This window comes from Dermacentor silvarum, chromosome 1, assembly GCF_013339745.2.
Source record: "Dermacentor silvarum isolate Dsil-2018 chromosome 1, BIME_Dsil_1.4, whole genome shotgun sequence".
Classification (NCBI taxonomy): domain Eukaryota; kingdom Metazoa; phylum Arthropoda; class Arachnida; order Ixodida; family Ixodidae; genus Dermacentor; species Dermacentor silvarum.
The window spans coordinates 95026791-95041637 of record NC_051154.1 but is presented as its reverse complement, the minus strand read 5'-3'; the positions used below and the strand labels follow the sequence as shown (position 1 = coordinate 95041637).

General features: G+C 44.9%; 1 protein-coding gene across 5 annotated transcripts in view; it reads right to left on the bottom strand.

The window, feature by feature from the left end:
* LOC119432829 (phosphatidylinositol N-acetylglucosaminyltransferase subunit C-like) overlaps positions 1 to 12695 on the bottom strand; it is a 55062-nt gene extending 42367 nt beyond the window's left edge. For 3 of the 5 annotated variants that reach the window (XM_049671180.1, XM_037699985.2, XM_049671199.1), the window contains exons 1-3: positions 12500 to 12695; positions 7186 to 7296; positions 2294 to 2363 (exon numbers count right to left, since the gene is read on the bottom strand). In XM_049671180.1, coding sequence (XP_049527137.1) covers positions 2294 to 2363; positions 7186 to 7288 — 173 coding nt within the window. In that variant the 5' untranslated portion in view covers positions 7289 to 7296; positions 12500 to 12695. Of the gene's footprint in view, positions 1 to 2293; positions 2364 to 7185; positions 7297 to 7486; positions 7580 to 12499 lie in introns of all 5 variants that reach the window. The other 2 variants (XM_049671183.1, XM_049671189.1) reach the window with 2 other exon arrangements.
* Between the last annotated feature and the right edge of the window lie 2152 nt (positions 12696 to 14847).

The following is a 14847-nucleotide window of genomic DNA, read 5'->3' as shown; positions in this document are numbered from 1 at the left end:
TGGAGATGAAACAAGTGCGCTTGCATCAGACGACCTTGAACCTTCGTGCGTGTGCGCAAATTTTTCCTGCCTGCCGATAGCGTCAGTCGCTGGGACGCAGCATTTGAGTGAGGTAGTGCGCAGTTCTCTCGTTGTTTTTTTTATTGCAAGGAAAATGGCGGAGCGACTGGAACAGCGCTACTGCATCAAATTTTGCCAGAAACTGGGTGACAGTCAAGTGGAAACCATTCGGAAGATTCAGACGGCTTTCGGTGACGATGCTATGACCAGCACACAGATTAAGGAGTGGTACAGTTAAACCTGGATATAACGAAATTGACAAATTCCCGAAAAACTTCGTTATAAAGAGGATTTTGGTATATGCAGGTTCGGCACGAAAATTTGAAAAAGAAACTCTTACTGTATTTACTCCATTCTAACGCGCCCTCAATTGTAACGCGCACCCGTTTTCCGTTTTCGTCAAAGCACTCATCCTTGGAATGTCACACCAGGTACCGGATACGTGTACGCGTGTCGTTTCGCACAAGCGCGCGGCATCGGAAACAAAGAGCGAGCGTCACGATGGCGTCGTAGCGTCGTATAGTGTTACAGTAGAACCCCGCTGTTACGTTCCGGGGGGCTGCGTTTTCCCTGCTGTTACGTCGTTTTCGGCCGGTCCCAGCACAGCTCCCATAGAACCCAATGCATTGGTAACCCCGCTGTTGCGTTGCAAACTGCCACCCCGTGCCGGCCCAAGCGGCCATTTTGACTTTTCATGTCGCTTGGCTTGGTGGCTTGACGATGGCATTGGCTGCCAAAAGTGCCGGGGGAAACAACTATGACGTATTTTCGGTTTCTGCCAGCAAAAGTATGGCTCTTGAGATCCGTAATTGCTATGTAAAGATGGTGTCTATGACGCATTGTGGCCCTAAAATTGGTTTTGGCTCATAGATATTCCGTATAAAGTCCAAGGGCGATAATAGCGCAGTCGCTGCGCGCCGTATGCTGTATGTGTGAGTGAAAACGTGCGAGGAGAGCCGACGACCGCGTCTAAATCTCGCGTGCGCAAGAAAAGCAGGGAGGAAGCGCGCCTTCTTCCGTTGCGCTCGAGGCACCGGCGAGGGAGCGAGGGGGATGGGATAGCGGGGCGGCGTTGTACTGTACTCTGGCATCAACTGCGTACTGCGCGGCGGCGCGCGGTCGCGCGGTCCGTATCTTGAAAGCGATCTGCATTGGGGCAGAGCCTAGCAGTGTAGGTGCGTCGGCGGCTCGTAGCTTTGTGCGTGCTGTGTGTTTTCGGCGCTCAGTTTGCGTTGAAGCGATAGACAACAGCACGAAGGTCACTTCACTCGCTTCTCCAGCGGCGCTTCCACACGCCGCCAGCGTTTGACAACGCGTGTCCACGCTCATCGAGTGTGATGTGTCACAGCGTGTACCAGCTAGCGCTTCGGCAACATCAACTGGAAAAGGAGAGAGTGCCGGCTTGGCGGGCTAGGCCAGCTGCAGCAAGCGGCAGGATCAGGTTTGAATGAAGGGAGGGGGAAAGGTCATGCCCGCGGCGGCAAGATCGCCGGGTCGAGGGATGCAGGCCCGCCTCGTACACGCACACACGCACACGTGCGATCGCTTCGCATTCCATCGCGGCGGAGAAGGTGCTTCCGGTTGCTGCTCGCGCAAAAATGACAAAATTTGGGGCGAAATCTCTAGGTTGTCGGAGGGGAAAATTCGTTATATCGAGGGGGTCTCCCGCTGCCACTTCGTTACATAGAGGTCTCAAATACATGTGCTTCTATGGAGTAACGGCGGGGAATAGAAAAACTTCGTTATATCCAGGAATTCATTGTATGGAGGTTCGTTATAAGCAGGTTTAACTGTACAACCGGTTTAAAGTAGCCACACATCGGTGGAGAGCGAGCCACGCTCCGGTCGGCCATCAACATGTCGAAATGACCAGGTCATTGCCGAAGTCAACGCTGTGGTGATGCGGGACCGTCGTGTGACTATCCGAGAAATTGCGGAAGAGGTGGGCATCAGCACTTTTTCTGCACATTCTATTATGACCGAAGATTTGGCCATGAAGAGAGTTGCGGCGAAATTCGTACCAAAGCTGCTCACAGTGGAGCAAAAGCAACTTCGTGTTGAAGTCTCACAGGACATGCTGTATTCCACAAACAGTGACCCCGATTTCATGAACACCATAATAACTGGTGATGAGTCTTGGTTGTATGGTACGACCTGGAAACTAAATCCCAGTCGTCACCGTGGTCAGCACAGTGTGCTTTATTGACAACTATAATGTAGTTAAAATGCATACCGGCAAATTTGCTGCACCATACCAGTGACGCCATAGAGTGCTTCAGTCAGGCTGAAATGGACCAGGTTCACTACAACAGACACAAATTTGCACATGAAGTTGCATAGGTAAGACAGTTGAGAAAGAAATGCAGTAAACGCTACAGTAAACTGCTCAATGAAAAATATGCTACCATGACATAATGAACATATAATAATTGGCATTGCATAACTTCTTAAACTGACAGTGTATAGTAATTCTCAAAAGCATTGCTGTTCACTACTAAATGATCTCCAAAAAGGTATAATGTCACAACAGTAAAACACAAGGTGCAACTTTTAAAAGCACATGCCCACTTAGTTCACAAAACCAAATCTGTGCTTGTCACAGCAACCAGCAATAAATGAGAGCAACAACGAGCTACTGCCATGCCAGTGGCATCAATCCTCAGATCCCATAGAAAAAATACAAAGCAGCACTTGTATTGTGTGTTTAGTGACTGCACTGAAACATTAAGTGCACATCTTTTCTATGTTGTCATTGGCTACTACACTGGCAATTAATGCTTCTGCAAACAGTAATCATGAGCTAGGAAATGGGCCAATCGGGTTTATTTGTGCATCACACTTCTGTAGAGTCATAGCATGACGTGACATGTACCACAGTGCCCAGCTGCACACAGTCAGGCACTGTGCATTATCATAACAAGGTGATATGCGAGTTCAGGTGAGTTCAATTCAGTTGATTTGATTTCCCTCTAAGAATGGTGTTTACCCACTAAGGGGCAAGAAATGAATGCTACTCAATAAAGGTCATCGTGTATAGGGCTTGCTAACTAAGCGCCTCACCAGTCTTGTTTGGAAATGGATGACGCTGTGAAGAGCTTGCTTTTCTTTTTATGAAAATAAAAGAGATTCTTTTCACCTTATAATAGTAATGATATTGCCATGCGCTTGTGCCATTTGCTCGCAGAAGAAGACGAGGACAGTCTAGTTCACGAGCTAGCGCTTTGGTCTTTTGTCGGTGCTGCACTGCCCCTTCGACGACTCGGACTCACTTTAGTCTATTAAACGTGACATTTTTCTGGTGGAAGTGCGGGGTATTCTCGACCCATGTGACAGACCCCTCCTAGCAGCAGGAACGCTAGATCGCTACCGGAGCTCACGCCAGTACACTGCGCCAGCCGGAGAATCCAGGGATTGTCCCCTGAGTTTGAGCCTTTACCTGAGAGGACAATAAGGCGGCACTGTGGGGACTATTGTATGAATTCAAGGACTGCTTCGCGTGATCGTCTAAAGTCAGTCAGACACCAATCACGCAGCACAGGATAATTACTTATGACGATGCACGTACTATTCACCAGCAGCCGTATCCTGTTTCGCAGAAAGAACGCGAAGCAATTCAACGACAAGTCAAGGAGATGATTGACGATGGCGTCATCCAGCCTTTAAACAGTCCGTGGTCGTCACCGGTTGTCCTGGTAAAGAAGAAGGACAGCACTCTCCGCTTCTGTGTTGATTACAGAAAACTCAACGTCACAAGGAAAGACATTTATCCGTTGCCGCGCATAGATGACTTTCTCGACCGGCTACGGTGAGCCAAGTATTTTTCTTCCCTTGACTTGAAAAGTCGGTACTGGCAGATTGACGTAGACGAGCGTGACCGGGAGAAAACAGCCTTTATCACTCCGGATGGACTTTACGAGTTCCGAGTAGTTCCGTTCGGGCTGTGCTCTGCTCCGGCAACTTTCCAACGGATGATGGACACGATGCTCGCCGACCTAAAATGGCAAACCTGTCTCGTCTACCAGGATGATGTGGTCGTATTTTCAGGCAGCTTTTCCGGACATCTTAAGCAACTGCAGCAAGTGCTCGAGGCAATCCGATCGGCTAACCTCACGTTAGAAATGTCACTTCAGACACCTCAGAAATGTCACTTTGGTTATGAAGAATTGAAGTTCCTTGGACATGTCGTGAGTGCGGAAGGCGTCCGTCCCGATCCCAAGAAAACTGCCTCTATAGCTGCTTTTCCGGCTCCTACCGACAAGAAAAGCGTTCGACGCTTCCTGGGACTGTGCGCATACTACTAGCGCTTTATACGCAATTTTTCTAAAATTGCTGAACCACTTACTCGTCTCACTAGAGACGACATGCCGTTCATCTGGAGCTCTGAACAAGAAGCAGTTTTCGCCGAGCTTCGACATCGCCTGGCATCGCCCCCTGTTCTTGGGTATTTCGACAAGATGCTGAAACAGAAATTCATACTGATGCCAGTAACGTTGGTCTGAGTGCGGTGCTCGTACAGCGGCAGGAGAACGGCGAAAGGGTCATAGCTTATGCCAGTCGCACCCTTTCACAACCTGAGTGAAATTACACTACCACGGAGAAAGAGTGTTTTGCCGTCGTGTGGGCACTTGCCAAGTTTCGACCTTACCTCTATGGCCACCCATTCAAGGTCGTGACGGATCATCACTCCTTATGCTGGCTGGCAAACCTAAGAGACCCTTCTGGACGACTGGCACGGTGGAGCCTGCGCCTGCAGGAATACGACGTGACCGTCGTGTACAAGTCAGGCCGCACACACGACGATGCCGACACATTGTCGCGCGCACCTATTGAACCTGCCGATCAACACATCGAAGACGACAGCGCTTTTCTCGGCGCCATAAGCGTGGCAGACGTATCGACACGGCAGCAAGCAGACTGTGAATTACGACCTATAATTGAACATCTAGAAGGCCGCAACGTCGCTCTGCCCCTGCAAATTGCTTGCGGTTTGCCATCGTTTTGTTTACGACAGGACGTCCTATACAAGAAGAATTCTACTGCCAGCAACAAAACCTATCTTTTGGTCGTACCAGCAGAGCTTCGTGACGAAATCCTGTTCGCATGCCACGACGAGCCTGCATCTGGCCACTTGGGTTTCACTCCAACTCTTGCCAGGGTACGAAAATCATACTACTGGCCGAAACTCGCCACTTGTGTTAAACGATACGTCCAAGCCTGCCGTGAATGCCAGCGCCGAAAGTCGCCGACTTTGAAGCCTGCGGCATTGCTGCATCCTATCGAGCCGCCTCGAGGGCCCTTCGATCAAGTCGGCATGGACCTCCTGGGCCCGTTTCCGTTGCCTACTTCCGGAAACAAGTGGATAATCATTGCCACAGACTATTTAACCCGCTATGCTGAAACAAAGGCTCTTCCAAAAGGCACAACTTCTGAGGTTGCACAATTTTTCGTACAGAACATCGTACCACGTCATGGTGCCCCATCCAGTGTCATCACAGATCGAGGAGCGGCGTTTACGGCAAGGCCGCTTGAAGAAGTTTTTCAAACGAGTAACACCACGCACCGAAAGACAACTGCCTATCACCCTCAAGCAAATGGCTTGACCGAATGGCTTAACAAAATGATGACCGACATGCTGTCGATGTACATAGACGTGCAGCATATGACATGGGAAAAGGTACTACCGTACGTCACGTTTGCGTACAACACCGCTACGCAAGAGACCACACGCTTCACGCCGTTTTCTCTTGTTTACGGCCATGAAGTTCAGACGATGTTAGAAGCCATGTTACCATGTGACAATTCTGACAATCTTGATGAAGACACCGAGCGCTTCGTGCAGCGTGCCGAGGAAGCACACCAACTGGCTCGCGTGAACATCGGGAAACAACAGTGTATTGACACGCGACACTATAACCTCCGCCACCGACAAGTTGAGTACCAACCGGGTGACCAAGTGTTAGTTTGGACCCCCGTCCGCCGTAAAGGCCTTTCGGAAAAACTTCTTAGTTGGTACTTCGGCCCTTACAAAGTGCTTCGGCGAGTGAGTGACCTCAATTATGAAGTTTTTCCGGACGGCACCCAGCCAGCACGACGCCGACAACCGCGGCCTGAGATTGTGTACGTCGTGCGGTTAAAACCATATCGCACACCATAATAATAGTAGTGGTTTCCGGACCATTACGTTTCTCCTGGGACAAGTCTTTCTGCCCGTCAATGCTTTGTTTAGTATCGAGTCGATGCTCTTCTAGGAGGAGGGGTAATGCCACGCGCTTGTGCCATTTGCTCCCAGAAGAAGACAAGGACGGTCTAGTTCACGAGCTAGCGCCTTGGTCTTTTGTTGGTGCTGCGCTGCCTCTTCGACGACTCGGACTTACTTTAACGGCCTCTTTTAGAAGTTGCCTGTCTATTAAACGTGACAATATTACACATAATAGTAAAAATATACATTATTATAACATAAAAAAGAAATGTCACAAGTTTGCAATGCGAGCTAAAGAGAGTAAACAAGGTTCTAACAGAATTCAAGACACACCGAAAGATGCAGAGACAAAAAGGAAACAACAAGGTGCACAAAACACTTAACAGTATGTTGCTACATGCTACCTGCATGCTTCTTCAGATTGCGAGGGAGCCTCTCAGCATTGTCCAATAGACTCCAGGAGTTCTTTCAGTATCTTCTCTCTATGCTTCCCAGGGTACCATGGAGCTCTTTTGAAAAAATTGCGGCAGATACTTTCAACATATTCAGGAGTTGGGGGATCATAATTGCTATCCGTCATAATTAAGCAAATAAAGGAGTCTCTGGATTATGGTGGTCTTTTTGTCTCTGTTAGCTAAATGCACACCTACTATATATATTACTCTATGAGGAAAGGTTTTATTAAACAAAACAAATGCATACTCTTGTACATGAGGGTTAACTTAACCAATCTATTAGCGTAAACTATGAGCTCATACTATATGACAGAATGTATCTGTATCAGAATAACGCAACAAACTGTAAAGAAAGAAAACCCTCAGACAGAACACATCCCTCAAGCATATCTGTGTTGCATTGTCAGTACAACAGCACTTGGCAGTCATAAATCATGAATAAATAAATTTTTCTAGAATTGCACCACTTACCATTTTTACGCAGTTGGCCCAGAAATGACTGGTCAACATAATTGTCAGGAACACTCTGGTCATCATACAGCACTTTCTTCCAACTTTGTTCTGGCACCTCCATCCTCAATGCTGTAAAACAAAATGTGCAACCTCAGATGACTCAAAACACAAATGCTATAATTGTCACAGGGCATTTCAATGGTGTAAAAAGAAGCGTGGCACATGAGCACTTTTTTTCCACAGAATAAATAAATATAATACTGCAATAAGAGGAGGCCACAAGGTTTGTTTTGATTTCCCTATAAGAAACATCACATACCCACAATGGGCGATTGGCCAAGAATTGCATGGCATTTGTTGTTGTCTGATTAAAATTGCACAGATCCATCAGAGAGGATGGGCCAGGGTCTGCCTTGAAAACACAAAAAGAGATAATTTCCCAAAGCTGAACAACTGTCATTTAAACATCACAGTTGCTTTTGACGAACTGCACTATCTTTACTATATATGAAAACTAGTTTACAGTGGACATGTACCTCCTGAAATTGTGGGTGCCATGCTGGCAGGCCAAGCTCCACACTAATCGCAAACCAATGCAACATGATGCCCATAGCTTGCTTGAATGCATCAAATCACACATTCACCATTATGGGAAGTAGCTGTTGCACTGTTGGTGACATGAATGGCGTAAAAAGCTTAGCTCCCCCCCCCCCCCCCCCAGTTCAGGTAACATGATATCATGCTACTTTCAGATCGTGGAGCGCTGTAGTAATCATGCTTATTTTCCAGCAAGCATTTGTTTGGCTCTCAAAATTTTTTTGTCAGAAGAGTTTGCAGACCAAGCAGCTGCAAGTTATTTCTCAACCAGAGTGGCAAGATGGGCTTGTTGGTTCATCATGAAGGCTGTATTTCAGCGCTTAGTAAGGACGAGGACAAAGAAGGAGACGAACGGACACATGCGCTACTCACAACAATGAAGTTTATTGCCTTGACCACGCTGAACAATATAGTGCCATGGAAGTACGTCACCGACCACGTGAGCCACATTGCTCGCGGGGAGCAGGGTGACAAAAAACAGGGCGTGCAAACAGCAATGAAAATTTACTTGTACATGCGCAAAAAAGCAAGTTCCTTGTCACTCAACGCTAGGGAAGTCTTACTAATACAAGAGTCACCATGATAGTTTATCTGCTCACTCTCGATTATTAGACGGGTTAGTTCACACTTGCTACTTCCAACTATCTGAGTTTTGTCAAAGAGAGGGATACACCCACAGGTATGGCAATGAATAGCTAGAAAACCATCTGAACAGAAAACCATCTGACAAAACTCAGATAGTTGGAAGTAGCAAGTGTGAACTAACCCGTCTAATAATCGAGAGTGAGCAGATAAACTATCATGGTGACTCTTGTATTAGTAAGACTTCCCTAGCGTTGAGTGACAAGGAACTTGCTTTTTTGCGCATGTACAAGTAAATTTTCATTGCTGTTTGCACGCCCTGTTTTTTGTCACCCTGCTCCCCGCGAGCAATGTGGCTCACGTGGTCGGTGACGTACTTCCATGGCACTATATTGTTCAGCGTGGTCAAGGCAATAAACTTCATTGTTGTGAGTAGCGCATGTGTGTCCGTTCGTCTCCTTCTTTGTCCTCATCCTTACTAAGCGCTGAAATACAGCCTTTATTTCTCAAACCACCAATAATGACAAATCACCCCTTCTTCGAATGGCATATCAGACACTTCCAGCACCACTGGACCATTCAAAAGGCTGAGCTAATTGCTGCCATTGATGGAATAAAGAAACCCCAGCAGACTTCTGCTACCCTGCTGAATGACAACCCAAATTCCAGAGAAGCAGAGTTTGAGACAAAGAGGCTGCAGCGCGTGGCTAGTGTTAGCGTTTTCTCAGCAAGAAGATGCATAAGGTTCCTATGGAGCTTTTTTGTAGCTCTTAAGCACCCTCCTAACCACTTCTGTGCTATGGGCCAAGCCACAGCTATGTGTCAGTGCCGGTGGTACTGAAAGCACAACAGCTAACAATTACTCGCAGGTTAACACTTCAAAATTTGAGTACTTTTGATAGTTCTATCTTAATTATAAGCATAGACAGTGTCCCGTATGTGTTTACAATGTTTCAAGCAGACATGGTGAGTTGTTTGCTTAGAGAAACAATTCTAAAACTTAATTTACTGCATCAAAGAGTGTTTTAAAGGCTTAAATGGCATTTTGAAAATTTCCTATGGCATCCCCAATATAACTGCAACTTTAAAAAGTTTCCAGGATGTTCCTCCCAATGCACACTTTATGCTTAGAAAGTTTCATTTCAATATACCTCGTAGTTTGCAAACAGCATATGTGTAAACTCCCGGCAAGCATAGAGAAAACCACTTAGCATAAATTTGACAATTTCATATGGCCTTCTAAACCACCTACAACTAAGAGTTTTCTGTCATTTTCCTTCTAAAACACACTTTATTTTTACCAAGTCTCATTTGATACACCCAATAGTTCTGAAACAATGCACTATTGAATACATCCATAGAGCACCAAAGTGCAATCAACAGCACTTGGTTATATTGTAAACCGTATTTAATTATCCCACACGCTTTGCCCACACATAACCCTTGAAATTTCCAACATTGCCTCCAAATTTCTTTGCACTTGCACCAATGGGTCTCTAAAAAAAATGTCTGCCAATGTTTGAAGCAGATGCTTCAGAGCAGACAGTCAACATCACATCTAATAGCAAAATATCTTAGCTGAAAAAACACTGTTCATGTAAATACCAGCAACACTCTTTACAAGTTGTTTAAGAACTTGGAAGCCATTGTGATTGACACGCTGCTGCACATTATCAGTAGAGCGCAGAGCCAAAGGAGTAGTTCCACCCAATTAAGTCGAAACATTGTCAACATCATCTTCAGCCTATCTATGCCTATTGAAGAATGAAAGCCTCTCCCAATGATATACAATTACTCCTGCCTTGTTTCAGTAGACTCCATCCCATGCCTACACATTTTATAATCTCATCACACCAACTAATTTTCAGCTGTCGACAACTTTATTTCCTTTTTCTCGACACCCCTATTTTGTTGTCCAATAGACCACTAGTTATCTGCTCTACACATTACATAACCTGTGAAACTCCACTTCTTTTTTCTTAATCTTAACAAGATGGTCAGCCACCACTGTTCGCTAATCCATATTGCCATCTTCCTGTCTCTTAAACATTATGTCAATCACTTTTCATTACACCATAGTAGTACCGATTTTCATAAATAATAAATTATATAGGCCACTACTACAAATTTCACACAAGGACAATCCTGCACTCTGTTCTACTGTTACCCTCATATAACAACCCATTTGATTTTTTTGCCTTCAAACAACTTATGGCTAATTTCCAAGACCGGCACGACCCACTACTAGAGATGGCCAAAGAATCAGGTGAAACACATTTTCTTCTTCGTGCCTTTCTAACAGCCGGTAAAACAATCAGTGACAGAATGTATCTGTCTGTATCTTTATACTCTTTCATCATGGTTGAATACTTTATTCTCATTTTAATTCATTTCTATTTCATTTGCAACAACATTACTACAGGAAGGGGTCCTGTAATTACATACCTGCCAGGGGGACCTCCTATGACTGTTTACAACTCAAGTAACATAGTATTGGCAACTCATCAATGGCAACAAAGAATAACTTTTCTAAGCAAGAATGAACATTAGGTGCATACAGCATTAACAGAAATGCAAAAATACATATTAAATAGTCCATAAGTAACAAGGTATAAAAGTTAAATCCAGAGTATAAATCACGTTACACAAGTGAAAAATATATAAAATTTTTAAGATGTTTATTTTTTATAAAATATATAAGATGTTTCAGGGAATAAAGCAATATGCCGATTACATGAAAAATAATACATTGTTACAGGATTACGTAATAAAAAAATTATGCGTCATAATACCAACAAAACATACTCAATATACTATTGTATTCAAGGGTTCGATGGAAAACTGCCTGGCCAGGTAAAGTCATAGTACAGCAATTACAAACCTCGTCACTGACAGTAAAATGGTGAAGTTGATGGTTTGGAGCCCGTACGGGAACCTTGTTCACAAACAGAAATAGCTAATCAACATACTAAATCTGCTGCTAAAAGTGTCGTGACAGGATGCTTTTAACATTTTTCTGAAATGTTACGGTTGTGTGACTGTTTTTTACATGTGCAAATCACTTATGTATGTACTGCAAGTCATTCAAGAGTCTATACTGAAGCAACTGAAAAAGTGTGAACACTTTCAAGTTGCTGCTTATTTCAGGGTGTAAGAAAATAAGGAATTAAGGGCAGTAAGAAATAGCTATTTGATGAAAATCATATGTAGTTGTGGTTCATGAGGGTAGAAATAGTGTTTAGGGAAACCTTACAGTTCAGTATCCAGTAAACGAGCGAAGTTTATGCGCGAGCATGTGTATTTTAGGGGTAGTATTCCTAATGAACTGATGGTTGGTACTGCAAAGGTTATGGAATCACAGAATTTGGTAAGTGCCACAGCTTAGTGTTGTACATGTTGAAGATGTAACATCTACATAGAATAGGTATTTCCCCAAATTGCAATGCAATATTGTAACTGCATGGCTATGAATAAATGCATAACAAATGAAAGTTATTATATGTTAGGGAAAGTATGGGCGCCATATATATTAATTCGTTCCCTTAAACAGAATTTAATTATCTTAAATACTTTTTTGCCATGCAAATTAAACTTAGGGTGAAGGTTTAATGTTACACCTAGAGGCAGCACACAGCACAGATGTCTGTCTAATTAGTTCTGCCTGACATGATATCAATATTTCCCCTGCAGCCTTATACGATTAAACCTATGTCTGTCATCACCTGAAATAAGCTTAATTAAGCCACCTTGCTGATGCAGCAATCAGCCAGTACATTAAATCACGCGCCCGTGATTCTTTACAGCAGTAAAAAGAAAAAAGTACCGTCCACTGTACGCGGATACATGATACATTCCCGGACAATAAACAAATGTAACAAGCAAAATAAACTACTGAGTGTTGCATTAATTAATAACAGCGCCAGGTACATGCATTGAGTAAGTTTTAGATCAGATTTGTGGCGCAACAGGACACCGACAAGTAACGACACGGATAGGCGGGCTACCTGTCTGTCCGTGTCGTTTCTGTCATCGCCGCTATCCCCTTTGCTGCCCCACAATTCTGATCCAAAACATGCACCAACGAACAAACAACGTGTTCATAAAGCACTGAGAAAGGCAACCATATGAAAGAAATCAGGGACTATTTCCGTACCACTGCAGTAGGTGTGGCTTTCACGATCCTACCATTCCTGCCTAGCAGACATAAAAATAAACCACTAAACCAACTAAAAGCTAAGCTAAAACACAGAACACCTGCTTAAACCCTAAACTGCAGCCACTACAGCGTAGCAAACCTAAACCCAAACCATCCCATCATGCCCAAACGGCCCAAACCACCATCCATGCAAACCACAGACTTCTTTAAATAAACTGATGGCGATGGCGATGGGATTTGCAAAATTCTGGTTAATTCTGGCGGCGCCCGCTGTTTACCAGCAGGGGTGAAGCCAGCGCTAGGGTTGCCAGATTGGGCTATTAATAGCCAAATTGGGCCACTTTTTACGCGGCTTGGCGTCGAAAATTCCGAGTAGGCTACATGGCTATATTTGGGCTATTTTTTAATTAAGGACTTCCGGGTCCCGGGGACCACGTCAGCACTGACAAAATTTACCAACGCAGGTTTATGAAAAGCCAAAGCTCATTGCTGCAAAAAAGTTATGTAGGCAATCTCGAAGGCTGTGTTTTTAAGCAATGTCGGCGCTGAGTGGATGGCGTTAAGTCATCGCTGCCATGTTTACAAGTCTTTCCAGGCTAAGCTCTCTTTTTGTTTTGGTTTCGGCGCCATCTGCTGCCGCTTCACGCGTGGTTCAGTAAGAAAACTGTTCTCAAAACTAAGCATGGGCAAGGGGGCGAAATACAGCCGTGCATATAAGAAGGAATGGGAGAAGGACCCCTCTTTCAAAGGTAAATTTTACTTTATGCGCATATTTGGTTTTAAAAGCGTCTGGTGGTGCGTTGTTTCGGAATGGAGTAAGAAACTCGGCAAATTTCTTACTCTATTACAAAATTTCTGAAATTCATTCCGCATTCGAAGGCAACTATTGCATCTGCAAAGGATATAAAGCCATTCAAAATTTAAAATATTGCAGTTAAGAATGAGGATGTTTTAAGGTAGGGTCAAGGTATTGCGTGAGGCTCCTACATGATCACCTACTTCGGCACAGGCGCGAGCGCACTGTCGCACTTCGTACTTGCGATGGACGCACTTTGTACTCGCTTATCGTCTGCTGTTATCTCAAGATCGGTAGCCACGGCAAGGTGTGCGTTCAGGACCGCTGCCGTTACGTCCCCTCTTGCCCTTCTAGTCTTTGGAAACACACAGATATTGCCGGCCCACCGGCTTTATTAAAGAAAGGATAATCGAATGCGCTGTAGGATATTTATTGCGTTTCCTTTTTGCAGAAGCAAGAACGCACGTGCGCCATTTTCAGTTAGTGTGACGTAGTGACGGTAACGTAGGGTGCGCCAGCCTGGTCGAGCCGAGTGTGTTCGTGAAGAACGGGTTATCAGTGTACGCGGGCTCGTTTCCTTTACGGTTGTTTGCCCCTGCGGGCTGACCACCCGTAAAATGAGTATTTTTGGAACGTGAGAATGCTTTCACTAGGTTTAACAAAAGTGGTTGTCTATGATAAAATAACAGGTAACTGAGCAAGAGGTATTTCCTTTTATTGCGATAGCAATTCTATGGACACTCCAAGCGCATTTCCGTCGTGGTCGTCGCTGTGAGGTTGCGTCTAAACTGCAAACACGGTAACATCGTCGCCGCGCGCGTACGTGTCCCCTAGTGGAATTACATTTCTTTATTTTTTTCAAGTCACACGGAAGGTAAGGTACACAGCCCCCCTCGGAAATTCGGCAACACACACATTCGTGCCTGCTTTCACAGAAACTTACGCACACGTTTTGAGATTGCACGAATCTTGTCAGGGAATCGCTGTTTAAAAATTGCAATGTTCAACGCTTCGATACTAATACCACCTGGGTTATTGCCAGCGCCGTAATCTATAGGTGGCAATTGAAACTGTAAACTTTAATTCACCTCTTCTGCTGCGGGCCAGCAGGTCGTTACGTTTTTGCACTCAAAGGCGAATTGCAGTCACAACTTTCCCTTCTTCGCACGAGGAAAATGTGAGAAGGTTTCAAGTTTTCTCCAGAGTCCAGTGTGCCTCTAAGCGGCAGCATATGCCAACTCAGCGTCAAGCTACTTCCGAGTAAAAAATACAAAATTGAGAAAGAGAAAGAGAGAGAGGGGGATAGAAATCACATGCTTATTTTATAAATGAAGCATAGGAAAGGCATCGCTATTCTAAAATGCATTGAGCTCGGGCCGCCTCTTGGGCACTCGACCGTGACCAGCCGAAGGTGATCCTAGAGCCTGGATACAGTGAACAAGAAGTATTCTAGTGCACTGTAGCCTGGAGCTGGCAGTATTTTGCCCGGCACTTATACAAAAATGCCTCGAGTAAAGCGAGGCATGAACTAAAGTTAGCTCACAACGTG